Raw genomic sequence first — 21,570 nt, forward strand, 5'->3', positions numbered from 1 at the left:
TATTCCATTCTTTCTGTCACTTAGCCCTCATTTTTTGTTTAATTATACTTTTTGATTCTGATTTTGATGCATAACGTGAAGAACATTACAAAAATTTTCTGACAGCTTCAGTTTTGATATTGTGTCTTCCATATATGTCTAGATATAATATGATTAAAAAAAAGATTGTATTATGATTTGTTTTTTAAAAAAATATTTAAGAAAAACATAAAGATTAGCTTTGTCATTTGAGATATAGTTATTTCTAATATGAACTGTGAATGAGAAATACAAAAAAATTAGCTTTTTAAATAGTTTTTTAACTAGGAGTTTTAGACAAATATGGTGCATAACCCTACAAATTAAACTAATATTTTTAGTAATTCATAGTGTTTTATTTTTGATTTTGTGTGACAAATAATTATGAAATAGAAGAAAAAGAATTTTAAAATTGTAAGTATTTTTGGTATTCAGCACTGCACCCAAAAATCCTGTACCTTCAGAAGTCATCTAATTGGCAAATGGAGTTTTGTGTGTGTTTTTAAATCTTGGTGTATATCCTAATAAAGCATAATACAATTGAAAAGTAAAGTTAATTTAAAATGTGAAACTTATATAGAAAGTCCAGTTAAAAAGAGCAAACAAGCAACAGGTAGTAACAAATCCAAAAATTAAAAATTTATAAAATATGACCAGACTCCATGCTTCAAATAATTTTTACACCACCCCTCCACAACAAATGTAATTTGAAGGCACTTTACGTGGGAAAAAAAAACCCCAGGTGAAATTATTGTCAATAATACAGAGATACACACTAATCCAATTAATATTAATATAAATTGTCCAGAATTAATAATACACAGTTCAGCGTGAGACTGACTGCAATGTAAAACAGTCATATTCAGTTGTTTCACAAGATACAATTAGGTGTTAACATTTTTCGGCTTCATTGGCCTTCCATAGAGCCTGTGAGGTGAGGTCATCATCAGGGCGGGGACAAAATTCCTGCTCTCTACTTTTGTCTCTACGTGGAGGAGGCAGGGCTGCAAAGCTGGACGCTGTCTGGGATTTCTGGAGCACCGACATCGTGAGTACCAATTTTATGGGAAATAGTTTTTGACCAGTAACGTCTCACTGCTTTTATTTTGTCTTTTGGGGGGTTATTTTTTTTTTAATTTTATGTCATGGTCTTACTGTAGACAGCCGCCATCCTCCGTATCACAGGGATGGATTCCCAGGAATAAATGGGGATAGTTTCCTGCCTGTAAAACTTGCATGTCCGTCGCTAGCTGACTAGCTTTAGCGCCGCTGCTTGTTCATCATTGCCACCCTCATCCTTTGCCCACATTTAGCACTAAAATCGTTAAGGAGTGTAAACACCCCTTTACTTTATTTCCTAGCGGTAACTTTTCAGAGGATGTAACTTGCGCACACATCAAAATGAACCCACGGAGATTGAACATGGGAGGAGTTTTGGTTGTGCAAGTTGGCGTTTTAACATTTGTACAAAAGAATATTCTCGGTAGCGTTTGAAATATGCTCGTATGGCAGTAAAAATGTCAGCTGGGGAGAAAAAGAGGCGGCTCAGCCACAGGCTGACTGGAGGAAGCTGTAAAGGTGCAGCCTACACCATTCAGCCTCTGTCGTGTTTTTCTGTACGCTTCCCACCATTCAGGTTTATATGTCATGTTATAGACTATTTTTTTCTTCGTGTAAAGTTTGTGCTCTGTCTTCTCGCGATAACAAAGCCATGTCCTTCTTTTTAATTGGTTGAGTCCACTCCCTGCTGAGTGGTGCCCTAATAGGCCAGGTAAGGCCCAATAGTTGGAATTTAAAAAGACATTTAGTGTTAGATTGACCATTTGAACAGCGTGGGAACGTGTTCTTTTTTTTTTTATTTCATTTTTTTGAACTGAGAACATGTCTGTGTAAACTTGTTTGCTGCTCTGAGTGATTCACCAGATTTTTCCTGAAGTCATTTTGGGGCTTGCAGCTCACTGTTACATCTGGGATCCCACTTGTGGATGAGTGGCTGGAACAAGGTTGAACAACAAGTCTCCTCCACAAAACCCACATAAGGCATCACTGGAGAAATATTATGACTTTTACAAGGTGTGTGTTGTGAAAGCAATTCCCCAGCAGTGCACTCGGTAGACTCCTAAGTAGCTGTTTGCTCTTGATGGCGTCAGCAGTGCAGACAATACATTTATTTATTTTTTTATTTTTCTTATTTTTTAAAATAAAAACTGGAAGTCGTTTTAGCTGTATTTGTCTCCAACCTTCCCAGGCTGAAATGTGATGTAAGTTTCCTTGTTCGCACAGTGTCTGTGATTTTAAAGCCAGACATTATGAGTGCGATGTTATCGAGTCGAGGACAAACCAGACTGTCAGGACGGGGTGGCCAGGTTTAATGAAAAGGTGTAATTTTTTTTTTTTTTTTTTTTCCCCCAGCGGCATTGCTCGCGCCCGTGTGTGTGTGTGTGTGTGTCTGCTTGAACAGGTTGCTCTGCTTTCTGCACCGTCAGGTGTTCTCACCTTGTTGTTCAACACAAGAGCAGCGATCAGCTTGCATGTTGTTTTATAATAACATGCTGCTTTTTAGAGTGAAAACATTTTAAATGATTCTGAAATTATGCATTGCTATAAATAAACAAGCCGGAGAGGTGAAATGGCAACAAAATTAGATATTAAAACAAAATTAGCAAAATGAATTTGCTTTTATTTAAACATAACTGCTTTTCCAGCTGCTAAAATAATGCAGCATTAAAGTTGTATAATTAATTTTCTTACCAGCTATTTTTAAGCAAACTAACTTTAAAACAAAATGTGTTTTGATTAGCATGTAGCTTGACAACTGTGATTTTAAAACACTACTACCTTAATTAAAAAATAAAGGGTGTGGCTCTTCTTTAGCTTTTACATAATGACTTTCTGTGTCTCTTGTAAGCAAAGGAAATGTTTTGTATCTTTTGTTTTTTAGCCAACTGGCTGGTCGTGTCCATAAACAGGTGTGGGAGGGGCAGCTCTGCTTCATACAGGCAGTGGAAACTCTCGTCACTTTATTCAGGCAAAGGTTTCTATTTGCCGATAGCCTCCGTTTAGGCCAGTAACACCTAAAGACGACATTTTGACTCCTGACCAAACCAACAATGCATTTGTGTAATCTCCTAGTTGTTAATGTTCATGGTAGAGCCATGGGCGGTTCTAAATGGGGGGCCAGCAGGGGACAGTGCCCCAGTAGAATTAGTTCCTGTAATAAAGAGATCATAATAAATCAATTTCTTACGGTGATGTGTGCTGGCACAGAAAGTATAATGAATTGGTTCTTTGGACTAATTTCGTTTTTTGCCTTCAGTTTTACTTTACCTGAGAATTTTTTTAAAAAGTGTTGCACTAACCCCCACCACCCAGTAAAGGTGGTGTAGAACTGCCACTGGGTAGAATATTAGCAGATCAGAGAAAAGTACTTTTAAATTGTTAAAGCGATGACAAATTTTCTCCCAAACGGACACATGATCTGTGCAAAACACCGTATTCTAAACAACTTTTAATGTTTAGACACCAGCAACTAAAACTGCTGGTGGGAAAGCAGCCACATCAATACAGCAGTAACACATTAAGGCATATGTACATATTGTATGTTTGGTTTTTTGTGTGAAACTTTTATCTCTACTTGCTCAAAGACTCTTTCAGAAACTGCTTGCATGGCTTCACAGAAACCTGCACTGTCTGGCTGGGCTGTATTTAAAGGATCATATTTTTCAATGCTTTTGTTGAGTAATGGCAAACATGTGTAGGTGTGGCTGCTTACCTGCGGCCAACCCGACCGATTCAGCGACACCTATAGTAACCTGCTTAATGACATTCTCGGGTTTCTGTTTTTGTTTGTTTGGATTCTCATTTTGGCACCGTGGACAGAACATGGTTTTTGACATGTTTCATTATTTAATTAGCATTCGTCTAGTGGCTTGTCTGGGTTGAAGAGAGCAGGCTGTGGGTACAGTTGTAGAGGGAGAGCTTTATTTGAATATTTCCATGATGCGTTATCATTTATCTTTGCTTTATGGTATTAGCCTTAAACCCTTACTGGTGTTATTCCTGCAGCTGTGCATGGTATCGGAGTTCTGTAAACTCCCCCATGCAGGGCGTGTTGTCATCCTCACCACCTCACCTGTCGCACCGCGGGTCTGTGCTTCACTTGTCCTCGGCTCACAGCCTTGAAAAGGAAATAAGAGTCTGGTGTGGCAGAGCGTTTGGTGACTCAGTTTGCCTCGCATCTGCAGCCGATTGCGACTCGGTTTAAAAAAAAAAAAAAAAAAAGGCGTCCATGTCCTTACAGGCTGCTCTGTAGGGTGTGTGCATATGAACGTAACCACACTTGGGAAGGGTGCCCACTCTATTTGTGTGCCTCACATTTCCCACGTAAATGCGAATGAGGCGCGGGGCGGGGCGGGGTGTGTCGGCCCTTCCCATTGAACTCCGCCATCTGCGTTCAGCCCTTCGCTTTTTAATTGGCTCCAGCGATTGAATTAAAAGCGACTGTAAAGCACACCAGTGTGCTTCTTTTTTTCTTTTTTTTTTGTCTCGACAATTAAATGCTGCTGTTTGGAGTGAAACATGGCAGTATAACAGTTCAGGGTAAACTGAACTGAAGAGGAAAGCTGTCCAAGAGGAAAGCTGCTTTAAAACACGTGAGCCGAGACATTGAAAACAATTGGATTTAAGTTTTCAATTTTATGTTTTTGTATCTCTATTCATACTTTTTGTTCAGATTCTGTCTTGTGCTTTAGTGAGGGTTTTGTGTTTACTCTGAAAAAAGTAACAGCAGGATCATTCCCAACTACCTAATTCAACTTTTGCAGCCACATAAAGGCTTGTTTTTTTTTTTTTAGTTATGATTTTAAGTTGACCAAAACAATTATTGCCAGTATTTGCTGAGCAGACGGATAAAATGAAAGTGTTGCCCAGTTCATATGCGTTATATTACAGAGACTCAGACCAGTGAGTGTTTTATTAAGGAGATCCAATGATGAAAACGTTTGCACTTGAAGTACAAGTCAGAGAAGTCACAATATCCACCTCTTCCAGATTTTGATCAAATTTCCCTCATATTTTTCTACTTCAGCTCACCTGAATTGATTTGATAGCTGATTACCAGGCTTTTGCTGAAATACAGTCATTTAAATCAGGTGTTAGAAGCAGGAAAACATCTTAACTATGCAGGGCAGTAATGCTTGAGTATTAGAAACCGTATTAGAAAATATGACTGAATAGTTTTAGTATGGAGTCTGTTGGTGTAATGGTACAACATGATGTAATTTGTGTACTGAAGGATCCTGTCTGAGGTAAAGTCTTCATGTTTTTTTCTCAGAGTAGCTTGTTGTGTTTTTGGGATGCTCTGACTGTATGCAAAGATGTGCTCCCAAAATAATTTTATTTTTCAAGAATCTATTAGAATAAATACCAATGGTTTCTACAAATTCAGTAAAAGTACAGAGTTTTAGTTTTATGAGATTTTGTTTATATGCTGACCTTATTTTTGGCTAACTGGATGGAAACTCTAGTTTTAATCTGACACAATCAGTTTGGTTTCTGAGTTACAATCATAAGAGAACACTTTAAATCCAGTTTTCTTGAACTGGATTCAATATATCTACCTTAAATGCATCGTTACATCTATCCCCCGTCTGTACCAGCTTCTGGGGGCATAGAAGGTATTTCTGGTTGCAGACTGTGATTTTCCTGTCTGTATTCTCCTAGAGACTTTAACTGATTCTTGTTTGTCCTGATGGAAATGGCCCTTTACGCTGCAGAGTCTGAGGCCAGTTTCAGCATTGTTTTATTTGTGGGTGGGTGAAACGCTACAAAGTGACGTCATAAAAAGTCTTAAAAGAAAACTGTCTAATTTGGAGTTCAGCCGTTATCAGCCCTGAAAGCCAACTATTGGCATCCTGTCAGGCCTCTCCATTCAGGCTGCCGATGAAGCATTTAGTTGGTGAGGAGTTTTCACCGTCCAGCTGTCAGAAAGGGACCAACTGTCTTTCGGAGCCTGACACTCGGGACTCCTTTCCTAGCGTGGCACAAGATTTATTACCGCGGTTTGTCCCCGGCGGTTACAGACCCCCTATTCTTCTGCGCGGTCGGCGATCCGGCTCACATTTGTCCGCCGCCATCTGTGCCCTGGCTTCATGTACTTAACCCCTGTCCTGTTTCCACCCTCATCTCTGCTGAGGGCAGCAGCAGGACGAGGGACGGCGAGTGAGGTAATGTTTTGTCAGCCTCCGCTTGTAGCCGGGTTTGTCCTCGGCAGACACTTTTTTTTCTTCTTTTTTTTTCACATCCTTTAGGGAAAAAACGGTTAAATATAGAAACGCTGGCATCGCCATTTTTCCTAATAGTTTGAGGAGTTTGACTTGCCCTGATTTAGAGTTGCTTTGCAGAAAAAGCAGAGAAACCAACATCGTTAGTATTTTGGCTAATTAAAGCTGCTAATCTGGTGTTTTGAATCAGTCTGCACTTTGGGCTTAATCCATCCTTTTGTTTTGTCTGTAGGAAAAGCTTTATAGGAACTGAGTCACTTCTCACAGGCCACATGGTTGTTGAATCATCTTTTTTTTTTAACCACTATTATTAGTTTCATTCAGGGGAGGATGCAGGGCTTTGTTCATTGTCAATTTGCTCCTGATTTGCCAAAACAATGTGCTTCGTTCTTTAAAAAATAAAAAGACCTCCAAATCTGATTGGTCAGGATTAACTTGCAGAATTTCCTAATAAGGTTTTAAAAATGTTGTGCTCCAGGCACAACTATGTGACAGATTGCTTGCTAATTTGCTGTGATATATTCAGTTTGATTATCGTGGAGCAGTTTTATTCTTAAAAATAAAAATCCTGTTGAGCTGGAAAATAAACTTGGTCTTGTTCATACCAACACTTGTTTTTTAGGAGGAATGCCGCCATTCCGGTTTGGCCGCAGAGATGCAGTCATACTCCCTCACACTCACACCTCTCAGTGAAGTGAAGCCCGATCTGCCCTGGCCTCGAGCATTCCTGCGCCGGGAAAAAAGGCCTGAACCAAAAAAAAAATCCCCCTTTTTTTCTCTCTCTCTGGGATTTTTAGACTGTTACTTTGCCTCAGAGGAGGTTGGGAACACAGAGGTTTTTGTTCTGCTAAGTAACCAGTTTTTGGGGCCTGCGTCCTCGCGTGTCAAAGCATTTTAACTTTTCTGTATTAGAAGGATTTTAGGTTTCTTTTTATTTCCTGTTGTGACAAAAACCCAAAACGCCTCTGATGGCTTTTAATTACAGCTGCTGGGTACACATGCTGACTTTTTTTTATTGTAAGAGGAAAAAAAAAAATTTGAAGTTTGTTTTTAAGCTTACTCATAGGGGGGAGAAACTGATTTATCAGAAAAATATCTGAATGCTTGGCTCTGCTGGTCGTTATCAGTGCTAGCTTGTGCTGCACAATAGAGCAAACAGGAAGTCACTTTGATTGGTTTCAACAAACATGCTTGGGAAAAGGCGAAGAGCTGAAAGGAGTAGCTGATGTAATTAACAGAGCTGGAGGAGGCGGGGGCATTGAGCTGGAGATGTGGGGAGTAACTCTTAGGTTTTGCTTGAGAGGAAGGCGGAATAATGACTCTTCTAGGTGAACACGCTAAAGGCTTTGCAAAGCATATCTAACTTCCTGTTAATTTTTTAAGACCCTGGTGATGATGACTCTGTTCTCTCCGCAGTCGCATCTTCCTCCGACTGACCACGTCTGGTCACTCACAGAAAAATGTCCATAAAAATAACGCAAGATGAGGCAGAGGAGATGAGGGCGATGTTCGACAGTATTGGTAAGTCATTCAGTGTGGCTACAGCTTCAACATATTGATGAATGTAGTTGTGTTTATTTTTTCAGCCCCTTTCATTTAAAAAAAAAAAAAAGAGAAAGGTTGAGAATCTAGTTTGAAGGTGGCGCTCCTTTAGTTTGTTTGCCAGGACTGTCTGTTTTTTCTTAAGAAAGCTGCATTAGCTGTTTTTGTAAGCAGGGGGAAAATTTGGTAGCATTCCTTCAGTCAGCTGACCAGCAGTGCACAGCAACATTTATTGGAGGTGGAGCGGTTTCTCCATACCTCAAATAGCTGGAGAAAACCCCCAGTCAGTCCTGAGCTTTTTCTGTCATTTTACAATCCTGTAATGGATAATGCTTTGACTGAAGATTTGAGCAATTTTGACACCAAAGCTGTTAGGAGTTTCAGGAAATGTCGTCATTGGTTATCATCCCAGGTCTGGCATTTTGAAATGTGCTCCAGCAGTAGAATCATCTGGATCCTCTGCCTCTGTTTTTCCCCCAGATCTGGACAAAAATGGATTTATTTCTGATAATGAGCTCGGCGAGCTTCTTACACAGAGCGGCCACCCCCAACCAGGATACATGATCCGGGAAATCCTGCAGAAACTCGACCGCGACAAGGACAACAAAATCAGCTTTGAAGAGTTTTTGTCGGTAAGCTAAGTAAAGCTTGTTGTGAATATTTTATTGCTAATTATTTTAGGTTCTGAACTGTAAATCAGTCGTCATCTCCTCTGCCTTAAAGCTGCAGTATGCAGCTTCTCTAAAACTATTTTTTTTTTATACGTTTGTTGAAACTGCCACTATGTTGTGACAGTATATGAGATGGATAATACGTTGAAAAAATGACACAATCTCCAGATAAGGTGGCCTAATTAAAGTTCTTGTGCCGCTAATCAGTGGTGCTGTGCCCACATACAAACCCCCGCCAGATATTGTCTTGTTACAAACACAACTTGGATCAATAAAGTAGTTTATACCGTAACTTAGAAGTAGAAGGGAAAATTGTACAGTTTTCCTGGTTCAGGTTGTTTTGTTTAACAAATTATCAAAAAGTGTTGAGTGCATCTGTGTCCAAATCCAGTAGAGGCAGCATCATGCAGTGTTTTCTTTCATTTGAGTTTGGAAGATGGGAGAGTAAATGTTAAAAAAAAAAAAAAAACTATAGAGGTGGGAGTCCAGACTTAAATCTATTTAAGAATTAATGGAAAAACCTTTTGTCCAATTTGAACTGGAGATTTTCCTTTTTAAAGAATAGGCAGATATTTTAGTCTCCACATGTGTAAACTCATTAGACATACCCTTTGAGCCTTTTTGCATTTTCTCTCATTTGAATTTCAAACAGTATAAATACTTTCCAAGGAACTTTATGGGATTCCTGTGAAAGGGAAGTGAATCATAAGACTTTGACAAAACACTACTTAAAATGTTTTTACCCGTAGCAGTGCAAGCTAAATACACGTAAAGAATGAAAACATGCACATTTTGCAGGTATTAGTGGCGCTTTATCATCATTTGGTCAACGTTGTCTTGTTGCGGTGACCATTATCACTTGGAGTCCATGAGTAACTTAAGTTGGTGTCCTGCACCACTGTGTGTGTTTGTGGTAAAGCCTGCTGTGGCTTTTAAACATTTTGAGTAATGCCAAGCTGAATAGCTCATTGTGGTCACACCAACGCCTGTGGGGCTGAGCTCACTGATTCCGCACTGATAGCCTCAGCAGCAGGAAGTTTCAAACATTTTACTCGTTGAGACTTCCTATGAAAACCCCACACATCCATTACAACCTCAGATGTTTTAATAGTTTCCTTATTAAGATCAATTGTCTAAGTCACCACATATTTGCATCAGTTAGTGAAACTGTAATGCTAAGCTGTGCAAAATATTGATGGCTTCAATCATATTTTGAAATATGATTATCTTTATTAGCACAGGATGTTTCATTATTACCACAGTGAATTAATTTTCCTGGTATATTATAATCAATATATTGGCTGTTACTTCTGTGACCAAAATATCCAGTGCTTCTCATGCATTATATTTTTTACTCTTAATAGCGTAGATCTGCTGACATCAACTCATTCAATTTAAAAGTTGAAGCTTTATAACAAAATATTCAATAAGTTATACCATTAAGAAAGCTTATCTTATGTGTTGCTTTACTTTTACTTTTTCTTTTTTTTTTTTTTTTAACCCCTCCAGGGGGTCTTTTTGTGGGCTCTAGAGTCCCTTTTCATGAAGTAGGCTGACAGGAAAGGGGGAAGGAAAGGGGGGAAGACATGCGGTAAACGTCACCGGGTCCAGGAGTCGAACCCGCGACAGCCGCGTCGAGGACTTGAGGCCTCCAAATGTGGGTCGCGCTAACCGCTACGCCACCACGGCACGCCCTGTTGCTTTACTTTTTGCTGTCATCTCTGAAAGCAGTGACATCCTACTGTTTTTTAGTTGTTGTTGTTGACATTTTGCAATGTCAATGAAGTTTTAGTAATTGGACTGGTGTGATACAATAAAACAACTTCTTGGTGGAGCTTTCTTTTTAAAAATCATTCGGCTCTTTGCTAAATCAACCCGTTTGGCCCAAAGCAGTGGCTAAAATAAAGCAAGCCTACTACTGTTTGTTTGAGTTACTGCGTTCAGAAATGATGTAGAGGAACCTGAGGCTATTTTCCACATTCAACACACACCTGAACTGACGTGTGCAAAATGCATCACTTCAGGCTTTAAATAACTGCTGGATTATTACACTAAGACTGTATTGTATGTCAGTCATACTGCTGTAATGATTTACAAGCGAGAGGCTGATAAGAGTCAAAATGGAGGATGCAAAAACCCTGATGAGGGTCCAGATCAACTAGTGTGTGTGTTTATTTTATGCACCCCAATTTGTTGTTCTTGCAAGACGGCAGGGCCTATTTTAAAAGTGGATAAGAACTGTTTTTATAGAGGTGGCCATACTTGCTAATGAATTTATCAAGATAATCATTTAATTTTGATTTATCTCTTAAGTCCACTGAATGCAGCAAAAGTCGATTTTTGTCTTTTATGTACAGCTTTGACATTTTTGTTACATTTTTATTGAATGAATAGTGACATTGAAATCTGTCTTTTATTTGGAGATTAGATTTACAACTTACATTTTTACAACTTCATAAAGCAACATATTTTCAATGTGGCCTGATGTGAAAAAACAAACAAGGTTTGTGTTTTTAGCATCATCTCTTGTGTCAGGTAGTGAAAGCATTTATTGCACAAATTAAAAGCTTGGAACACACTTCTGTGCAAATGCTGAACAAGCAGATGTGTAGAGACTCAGTTGGTATGTTCAGCTCTGCAACAAACTATCTATGAACATAACAGTGATTCTGTGAACAGAGCAAAGTACAAAATAGATTTATTTCTCTTGGTATTTATATAAAGCGATACTGTGTAAACCTAATTTGCTGTGAACATTTGTGCAGTGAATGTGGTCAGTGTGTGATTGACGGCAACCTTTTATCATACTGTGAATAAAACAAGTTAATCATGTTTTGAGTATTTTGCCACTTCTGAGGTAAAATCTCTCATAAGATTGGTCCGTTTGCAGCCAATATGATTAGAAGGAAAGGTTAGGTTTTATAGTTTTGTATATCAGGCTTACTTTGCTTGGACTACCAGTTTAATATGCATTAGTCTGTTTTTGTTCAAGTTGTCTAATCTTTGTTTGTTAAGCAGATAATTAGTCCTCTTCCAGTGCAGATTTACATTGAATGGACTCGCTTATCTTTTCTGTCTTTCTGATTATTCTTTCTTATTGTGTCAGATTGTCAAGGAGCTGAAGGGCAGTCAAGTTGCAAAAACTTTCCTCAAGGCCATCAACAAAAAGGAGGGCATCCTGGCGATTGGCGGGACATCGGAGCTGTCGAGCGAAGGCACACAACACTCGTACTCTGGTATGTGACTCTAATGTTTGTTGTGAGCTGTTGACTTTGAACCCTGTGTGTTTCAGTTCCAGAGAAAGAAACCCAAGGCCAAAGTGAACCTCTGCAATGGACATTGTTGATGATAAAGTGCAATGGAATGTACTGTAGTTCTTTAGTTGTTTTCTGTACGTGTGCAGAGCTAATGTTGTACCATAGCACTTTATAAGACACTTCCAAAAGATTAGTTCATAAATTAATATTAAAAGTCACACATTCCTGTTTAATTGATCAATGCAATACCAACTTCAGTTAATTAATGGCAATTGATAAAAAATATGTAAGAAAGTTCAGCTGATTGTAAGCAATTGTTGACTTTTTGTATCAACCATTCATTCATTCAGAGCAAACATGTAGCAACAGTGGAAAGATATTTTAATAATTTGTTTATACGGGATGTCATTCCTGACAGTGTGTATCTCATTGCATCAGTGGCACGCATGGTGTGGTCAAACATTTATTTGTGATTATATTATTTTTGTCGTGGAATGCAGAAGGTGGAAAGAAATGTCTTCTTGCACAGCAGGGGGGACTTGGCACTCAAACATTTAAAGCAGAGAGAGAACATGTTGGTGTTACTAATAGTTTACTAATAGTTTTAATCAGTGGAACTTTCCAGCTCGGAGTCACAGGTGAACACAAAGGAACTGAGCTGGGAGTACTTTCCATGGGAAAATAATGGATTAGAATTGGTCACACCTTTCATGGAAATAGAAAAATGGAACAAATACTGATTTAATGGAAACAAATAATCTACAAATCAAGGTGGTTTTTAATTTTAACACATCTGGTGCCCACATTCACTTGCAGAGGAGGAACGATACGCTTTTGTGAACTGGATCAACACAGCTCTGGAAAAGGATCCCGACTGTCAACATGTCCTGCCCATGGATCCCAACACAGACGCTCTCTTCAAGACTGTGGGAGACGGCATTGTGCTCTGGTGAGTCCCCCGTCTCACAGCAACATAAGGTCACCTGCACTCCTCTGCAACCTCTGGTTGTATTCTGGGTAGATAATTATGTATGAGAAGATCATGTAACTATAGTAATGCTGAAGGATTTATATATTTTTTTGTCTTTAAAGAAATTCAGTTAAATTGTTAAAAAGGGATAAATATCTATGCTTGTTTTTGCAACATTAGAATGGCTTAAACACACAAATATTTAAACCAAATTGAAAACGGGGATATAAATGTGTTTTGATAATTGGGCTGCAATGTACAGAACTCCAAAAATGTCCAAATTATAAACTTCTCACCTGCAGTGGTAGTGTGATAAACTTGAATCTTAGTCAGTCTGAATATGCTCCAAGCAGAAACGATAACATATGATCATTATGATTATATGTTATCTCCTATTTTCATGAAACTATTAGATAAGAAACGATTTGTTGAGCCCTAAAAATCTTCTCTTTTTCTTTAGTTTTTTTTTTTTTTTTTTTAATTCAAATGGATATTCCAGCAAACTTATCAGGTTTTTTTCTTTTTTCTTTTCAAACAGCAAAATGATCAACCTGTCAGTTCCAGACACCATTGACGAGAGAACAATCAATAAGAAGAAGCTGACCCCATTTACAACACAGGTAAGTTTGACTGGTTGTCGGAGGCATTCTGCTAAAGTTTCCTGCAGGCGCTAAAACGTCTGACTCGTGCTCTCCAGGAAAACCTGAACCTGGCTCTGAACTCGGCGTCTGCCATCGGCTGCCATGTGGTGAACATCGGCGCTTTGGACCTGAAAGAAGGGAAGCCCCATCTGGTGCTGGGCCTCCTGTGGCAGATCATCAAGATTGGCCTCTTTGCCGACATCGAGCTCAGCAGAAATGAAGGTATCGGGGACAGGTTACAATTACATAACACATGCTTAAGCCCCCTCACCAGGGCCCAGTGGTGTGTTGTCGAGTAGATTAACGGATGATTATCGCCCTTCCCCAGCCCTTGCGGCCTTGCTGAGAGACGGAGAAACCCTGGAGGACCTGATGAAGCTGTCGCCGGAGGAGCTGCTGTTGCGTTGGGCCAACTTTCACCTGGAGAACGCTGGCTATCCAAAGATCAACAACTTCAGTTCAGACATCAAGGTAAGAATGGTCTAGTTTCATATTTAAATGTCAAATTAAAAGAATGTCAAATTCTCCGAATTTAAAGGAGAGGATGTGGGATTTTTAAACCCATCATCAAACTCCACCTGGCCAGTAACTAAGTCCACCAACACAGCAGACGCCAGCAAAGGTAGCTCATATTTATGTTTACCAACCTCACCCACATACCCACCTCAGCTGCTCCTTTAATAGGAATGAAGGCGTAATTTGATGTGGTGATACAAAGTTCAGTGTAGTCATTAAATGTAAAATATCAGTTTCTTTGCCAACGTGTTTTAAGTAACAAATAATTATTGGCCTTAAAATGGCTGTTTTTAACAATTATATGCTTTGATCTGGCTGCATGTGTAGGGTCGTTGTCCCCAGCCTCGAGAATGCACTTGCCTAAGCTGGAACTTATTTATGGGCTTCAGAATAAAGGGTGCTAAATACAAATGTTTTACACACTTTTCAGAATTTTATTTGTAAAAGATTTTAAAAGCTGTGGATGTCTTTCCTTGATCACATAAAATCCCACCGAAACTTGTGGTTGTATTGTAACAAAATGTTCAAAGGGTATGAATGCTTTTGGAAAGTGATTTTTTTTTTTTTTGTCGTGGAGTTCCATTAATTTTACTTTACAATTGCTTTATTATTAATTTTTTTTCTGTATAAAGACCCAAATAACTTATTTATTAATTATATTTTTGTTCCTAGGACTCAAAGGCCTATTTCCACCTCCTGAATCAAATCTCCCCTAAAGGCACAGAGGAGAATCGGCCACGCATCGACATCAACATGGCAGGCTTCAGCGTAAGCACATTGACCTCCCACAGCTGAATTTCTCCACGCGTTGCCAACTGTGCTGTAGTTCTCACCCGAACATGTGTGTGGCATCTGTGTGTCTTTCAGGAGAAAGATGACTTGAAGAGGGCAGAAGCCATGCTGCAGCAGGCCGACCGGCTCGGCTGTCGACAGTTTGTCACCCCGACTGACGTCGTCAGCGGGAACCCCAAACTCAACCTTGCCTTTGTGGCCAATCTGTTCAACAAATACCCAGCGCTCACCAAACCGGAGAACGAGGACATCGACTGGGACCTTCTGGGGGGTGGGTATGAAAATAAATCCTCAGAATTAAACTACAATAACAAAAGTCTGTGTATAATGCAGAGACTCTCTGGCGGTCATCGCTTTTGTTCTATTTCATTCCTACTTGCTGCCAGAAGCGTTGCTGACAGAAGCCACCGGGCTTTAATGATGAAAGGTCTGAAGCACTGAATCACTAATGCAAATGTCTGTAGTTGTGCTACTAATCTCCTGACGGTATGCAGAGAGGGCGAACATGAGATGTGCCAAAGTGGCCAGCACACCCACTGGTGTTGCAAGCTTTACAGAGGAAGTCACCTGCATGATGTCCTGCATAGAGCTGTCACCAAACCCACTAGCTGCACTCTGAGACGAAGGGAGAGAGCCAGTCTCACTCTGAGGGTAGACTGCACCTCCTCCTCCACTTCTAAAGTGACAGGCAGCCAAAGACAACACATCCTCCTCTGCAGCCAACTCAGGCTTGGGTGGAGAAGAGAACCCAGTCACTGCCATCGACGTGTCCAACTGGCGTACCAGGGGAAAAAAAGATTTAATTTCCAGCAGTTCTGTAGAAAACTACTCAACTCTTGTGGGAAAGACCCTGATCAGAAGACGCTTGGCTCTTCTTAGAAGAAGCCACAGTGACCATGTTCTCCACCAGGTGATCAAGCCCAAGGCAGGCAAGTCTCAAAGTTGGGAGCACAAAAAAACACTGCTATCACATTCAGCAAAACGACAAACGTGGAGAGGTTAACACCATTGGCTAAGCTCCGATAGTAACCAGTATGTATATCGCAACACAGTAGTCAGAAGCTGAGAGGTGGCGGAAACACTGTTATCACCAACAAGCATCAGAATTGGCGTAAATGAAGATCAACCCATCGTAGCCCCTATGAAGGCGATGCACCGCTACTCAAATCAACAGGCGACTGGGCGTCCACTGAAATGATCCCAAAGGCTGATGAATGCAAAGCGAACTGCATGCAAGAAGGAAAAGAGGAACCGAGCGTTGTATGATATCAGACCATCTAGCCTCTGATCAGTTGATGTGTCACAAGATATGACTCTGTTGGTATTACTACTCAAACGGAAGCATTCAGTCCTTTCAGCACCGCTCTCTCAGTCAGTAGAGATGAAATGGAACTGTTTTTAGGTTTCTGCCACAGAAGAGTCAAATACCACATTTTGGAATAAAAATTAACGTCTATTCTCTGGCTTTGTTAGCTATACGCTACATACAATGAGAACTATTACAAAACATGATCAGCAGTCACCATTAAGTCCGCTAAATCCCACAATCCTTTCTGGACTAGGCGAGACGAGAGAAGAGAGAACATTCAGAAACTGGATGAACTCCCTCGGCGTAAGCCCCACTGTGAACCATCTGTATGTGTAAGTATTGCCTACAGAAACGAACCACAAACCCTCTTTGACGACTCCGACATGGACGGGTTTGATGTTGACTGATCTACTGGATGTTGCAGAGATTTGCAGGATGCCATGGTCATCCTTCAGCTCTACGAGAGAATCAAAGTGGAGGTCGATTGGAACAACAAGGTCAACAAGCCGCCTTATCCCAAACTGGGAACAAATATGAAAAAGGTAGTTTGTCAGAGTCCTTTCCGTTTTGTTTCCAGGTTTTTGCTGTCTTGTGTTGACGCTTGTATTGTCCCCCTCCTCAGTTGGAGAATTGCAACTATGCAGTGGAGCTGGGCAAAACAACCAAGTTTTCTCTTGTTGGCATCGGCGGGCAGGACTTGAACGATGGCAATCCTACCCTGACTCTGGCACTGGTGTGGCAGCTGATGAGGAGGTACTCCATTACAATGTCACATTTTAGACCTAAATGAAGCTTAAGCACACACTTTTTTCTTTTTTTTTGTACTTGGAACTTAATCACCTGTGAAGAAATTCAACGTTTGACAAATTTTCTGTAGCATCAGTCGTTTCTGTATTCAAAATAATCAGGTTGTTTATGTAGCCTAATGAAGGAAATGGTCAGCTTGTTAGGAAATGATCACATCATGAGAGCATAACTGTACACCAGTGTTTTTTTTATTAAATGCCACAACAGTTTCCTTCAAATGTATTAACACCCCCAGAACATTTTCAGTATCTCTGGTCTCTGAGATATCTACCTCATCACTCTTCAAATAACTCTACACATTTTAAATGCATGGATGGATAAAACAAACAATAGTGCTGCTTTAAATTATGTAGTAAGATTAGTGGTCCCAATTTATAGTTTCCAACAGTAAACTGATATTCCAACAATATCAGATCCTCTGATATTGATCAGAGGATCAATATCAATAGATAATGTCTGATAGAATATTCACTGAAATCTGATTCAAAACAGCAAAGAATTCTGGGAAATGTAGGCGGAGGAAAGGCTTTTGCCGCTCAACCTCTGGCGTATAGCTAAGCAAGGTTGGTGGCCTCAACTAGCTCACTCACTCTTTGGTTTCCTAGCAACAACTAGCTCACCCACTCTTTCGTCACCTAGCAACAACTAGCTCACCCACTCTTTGGTCACCTAGCAACAACTAGCTCACCCACTCTTTGGTTTCCTAGCAACAACTAGCTCACCCACTCTTTGGTTAACTAGCAACAACTTGTTGAGTAACTAGCAGCAGTTTAAAGTAAAAAAAATACTTTAAACTGCTGCTGAAAATAAAAAAAACAGCATAGAGTGAAAACAGTTTGGCACTTTTCAGATATTTAAAACAAAAACTAGTCAATAATTATTGATATTACAAAATTTCACTATTGTCTATATGAAACACTTGTATTGTGATAGGTTTTTCAGCCATATTGCCCATCCCTAACTTTCACTGTTTTTCAGTGGACATGAGCTTGTAGAAAGAGGCTGCTCAAATTGACTGTCAAAATCAAAATGGCGTCCACATTATGTTGGATCATTTTTATTAATTAAAGCAGACCCTGTCCTCGTTTGTCTGATATTTCATTCTTTGCACTTTCATTTTCTGGTCATTGTCATAACAAATATGCTGCTTCTTTTAGATACACATTGAATGTACTGGAGGAACTGGGTGACGGAGAGAAAGTAAATGATGACATCATCGTAAAATGGGTGAACAAAACATTGGCAGAGGCTGGAAAATCTACCAAGATCTCAAGTTTTAAGGTAGATCCTCCTGGTTGTATTGTGGAAATGATTGTGGTCCTTTTTTGTTGTGGGTTTTGGTTGATTTGTTGCGATCGTTGTGTTTACGTTCAGGACAAGGAGATAAGCAGCAGTCTGGCAGTTCTGGAGCTGATTGATGCCATTCAACCTGGGAGCATCAACTTCGACCTGGTTAAAACCGGCAGACTCTCTGAAGACGAGAAACTGGACAACGCCAAGTAAGAATTCAGTGAAAAGTGTGAAATTGAGTTAAGATACGGGTTCATTAACCGACCCCGGATTTACAAAAGTTTTTGATTTAAGGCGTTTACATTTTCTGTCCTCCTATTATGATGGCTTCATTTCTTGTAATGAAATGTCAGAAGGTTTGGGTTTTCTTCAGCTGTATGGAGCTTTCAGTAAAGTTACATCAGCCCCTCCCCAACTTGTTGCTGTTGTCGATCAATGAAGATTTTTCTCTATAAAGAACACATCTACAAAAAGGGTTTTTACTTGAAAATTAAAACTATATTGAGCAAGTACTGTATATTTTTGCTAAACAAATTGTTATACAGAAAATATTATTTAACTATTTATTATTATTTCACTAATTCTGCAAAACGGAGTAGGTGTTTTTTTTCTGTAAAAAAATAATCTCATGAAAACTATACTCTGTGCTTCCTCTGGTCATCTTGATCTGATTTCAAAGTGTGCTACATGATCTGAAACATCAATGCTGACAAAAATTAATAAATGTTTGAGCGACTAAACTTTTTGACAGCCTGAATTTAATCATGATTCCTTAAAAAGTCTTCAATTTAACTGGGTCGTGTTATATATTTTGTGGTAATACCATCAATTATTACTTTTTTTTTGTTGTTGTAAAACCGTGAAACTGGTATTTTGGTTTTCCTCAAGGTCATCGTACCATGAAAGTTTACCAGACCAGTTATGTTGCTAACATGTGAACAGCTTACGTCAGTAAACACCCATTTCCTCCCCAGATATGCCATTTCTATGGCGAGGAAGATTGGCGCTCGTGTCTACGCCCTGCCAGAGGACCTGGTGGAGGTCAAGCCAAAAATGGTGATGACGGTCTTTGCCTGCTTGATGGGACGAGGGATGAAGCGCGCCTAAGCGAGCTGCTTGGATCACAGGGACACTTAACACTTCCCCCCCCCCAAAAAAAAAAACAATTAGCATTTTGAAAGAGCTTCCTCAACCGAAGAAATGAAGATTTGTTTTGGTTTTGTTTGTTTGTTTTTTTTTCTTAAAATGAATCAGAATCATACACTTGCATGCACCCTCTACCTCTTCTCATACACAGAGGTATTTTCTGAAGGATCCTTTTTATTGAAGGTGAAGCTTCAGGATGGAAAATCTCCAGAGGCGACACTTATCAACCTGCTACTCTCATTTATAAGAATGCTGTTTTTTTGTCGCCCCCCCCCCCCAACCCCCCCCAACCCCCAATACAAATATGCATATAATACCAGCTGCAAGGTTGTTTACATGTTTCTGCTCTGGCTGATAATTCAGTTATCTCCTCGACCAAGCAACAGACATTCCTGAGTGCTTTACCTTTGAATATATGCATCAGAAGGCCAAAAGTAAGTCAGAGAGGTTTAAAGTTTGGGTGGAGGACACTTTTAAAGAAGAAAAAAGATGCTCAAACATGTTTTCTTACTCAATGACGTTGGAGCGTTTCAGCAGGGACTCCACGGACGTCTACATATCAGAAAACAGAAGCCATGAGGTCAGTTTGTGGTGATGACTTGTGGGAGGAAATGCTGTTTGTATTCCCTTGTGATCTCTTTTTCTTTTTCTTGGGATTATCATGCAACATGCTGTAAATGCTGTCTTTAAGGATGTCTGATTTGTGTTGCATTGGGAAATTTTTTTTTTTTTTTTTTGTATTGCTGTGTGTCCGTTCGATGGTGAGCAGGCTGACTTGACTCTCCTGACTTCATACTGTGCCTTCAACTATCAAAGATGATTTGTATTTGTGCTCTGTGGATTTCTCTTTGTTTTCTGCTCATGTTAAAAATTACCAAATACAGTTACTTCATTCCAAGTAGCTTGATGATGTGCTATGACGATGGCCAAATTGAATTTGGCCTTTTGTTCATGTCTATTCTCCCAACTAAGTGCTTTACATGTAACAATAAACATGACTTTGAAAACAGCTGATCTGTGTGGTGGTTGCTGTTTGTTTTTAAAGAAATTTTGTATAAGGTTGTGGTAGAACTTTAAAGTAAAACTTTGTATCATACTCGGATTCTCTGCTGAACAAATGTATATAATTTTGCTTTTCTGAACTGGTAACATTTGCAAAGCTCAGATATGTCAGAAAAGCAATACAAATAAATAGTCAGGGACTTTTCTTATTTATTTTATTTAGGCATTTTCAATGCATTTCGCAGAGGAAATCCTTTTGAAATCTTTTAGCCTCCAATTATTTCTACCCCAGTGGATTTAAATGTATTTTCTTACAAAGACTTTTATTTCCAACTTACCTCTACTTAAATGTGACACGTCTTGTGCTGAGCCGAAAAACAAATCTGTTGGGAAAAATATGAAATTGTGTAAATGTGGACACAGTCGAGTAATATACATTTTTTCCACCACATTTCCTTTTATTCATTTCGGAGCTCTCGGCATTACTTATCCAAATCCATCAGATTATGAGAACATCTCTTGTCCAAAACACTCCATGCATGACCGAACCGATTTAATTTCAGATTTACTTCATAAAGTGTGTATTTCTGTTCATGAAGTCATTCTTTTGTTAATTTTGCTTGTACTCAGTGATCCTGGCCATTAAAATCCATCCTCATCTGGAGCTTTCTGAAAGGACACCTGAGTGTTTTGGATCTTATTTGATTCTTAGAACTGTTCATGCTTATCTGCAGGGCATGATGCTGCCACTGCCATGCTTCACTGCAGGTAAGGCGTTATTTTTGGTGATGTGTGGTGTTTTCTCTGTGCTGGACTTGTCTTTTGGAAAACTGAATTATCATCGTCAGTAATGATGGACTGACACGAAAAACTTCGGTGGCTCTTCAGACGTTCTGCTGTCATGGAATGAACAGAGACGTTTCAGCGCAACCTTTATGATTCAACGGTTTACCTCATTTTCCTTTTACTACTTCTCCTTCCTCTTATCTCAGTTTCTGTTGCTGTCCTTCCCTATTTTTCCTCGTAAAACCTGTCATCTGTCTGACAAAGCAAGAGTAATTGTGTGTTTGATCTGTTGTCTTTTCCCAGTGCAGCGGGGAGTAGACGAGGCAGGTCGCTGTTCACTGACTCGGATCTCGGATGAATTCCTCTGGGATTCGCTCCTTGCGAAGTCTTTTTGACTACGGCTCCAGCATGAGCCTCTGTGCTGCTTGATGAGGAGGCTGTCTCATGTGGCCTTCATCGTCCGTGCTTTATCGTCTCAGTTCTTTTCAGATGACAACATTTGGACCTAAAGTTTCAATTTGTCTGCTGAGGAAGAACTTTGT

At 39.7% G+C, this 21,570-nt stretch overlaps 1 protein-coding gene across 1 annotated transcript; it reads left to right on the forward strand.

Moving 5' to 3' along the window:
- Positions 1–976: 976 nt before the first annotated feature.
- On the forward strand, positions 977–20,252 carry LOC102228834 (plastin-3-like). Its single transcript, XM_005806644.2, has 16 exons — positions 977–1,066; positions 7,716–7,820; positions 8,322–8,473; positions 11,619–11,748; positions 12,586–12,718; positions 13,278–13,359; positions 13,437–13,602; positions 13,709–13,851; positions 14,569–14,664; positions 14,764–14,959; positions 16,251–16,329; positions 16,422–16,539; positions 16,620–16,750; positions 17,962–18,085; positions 18,179–18,303; positions 19,069–20,252. Exons 2-16 carry the CDS (start codon positions 7,760–7,762, stop codon positions 19,199–19,201), a joined length of 1,869 nt encoding a protein of 622 aa, XP_005806701.1. The 5' UTR covers positions 977–1,066; positions 7,716–7,759; the 3' UTR covers positions 19,202–20,252.
- Positions 20,253–21,570: the final 1,318 nt, after the last annotated feature.

This window comes from Xiphophorus maculatus, chromosome 11 (genome assembly GCF_002775205.1).
Source record: "Xiphophorus maculatus strain JP 163 A chromosome 11, X_maculatus-5.0-male, whole genome shotgun sequence".
Taxonomy (NCBI): domain Eukaryota; kingdom Metazoa; phylum Chordata; class Actinopteri; order Cyprinodontiformes; family Poeciliidae; genus Xiphophorus; species Xiphophorus maculatus.

Excerpts from the sequence above, each read along its gene's own strand:
- LOC102228834 (XM_005806644.2), top strand. The coding sequence starts at position 7,760 with ATGTCCATAAAAATAACGCAAGATGAGGCAGAGGAGATGAGGGCGATG. Across the intron at positions 14,665-14,763 it reads TCAACATGGCAGGCTTCAGC|GAGAAAGATGACTTGAAGAG; the intron begins GTAAGCACATTG and ends TGTGTCTTTCAG. Across the intron at positions 16,751-17,961 it reads GTGTGGCAGCTGATGAGGAG|ATACACATTGAATGTACTGG; the intron begins GTACTCCATTAC and ends TGCTTCTTTTAG.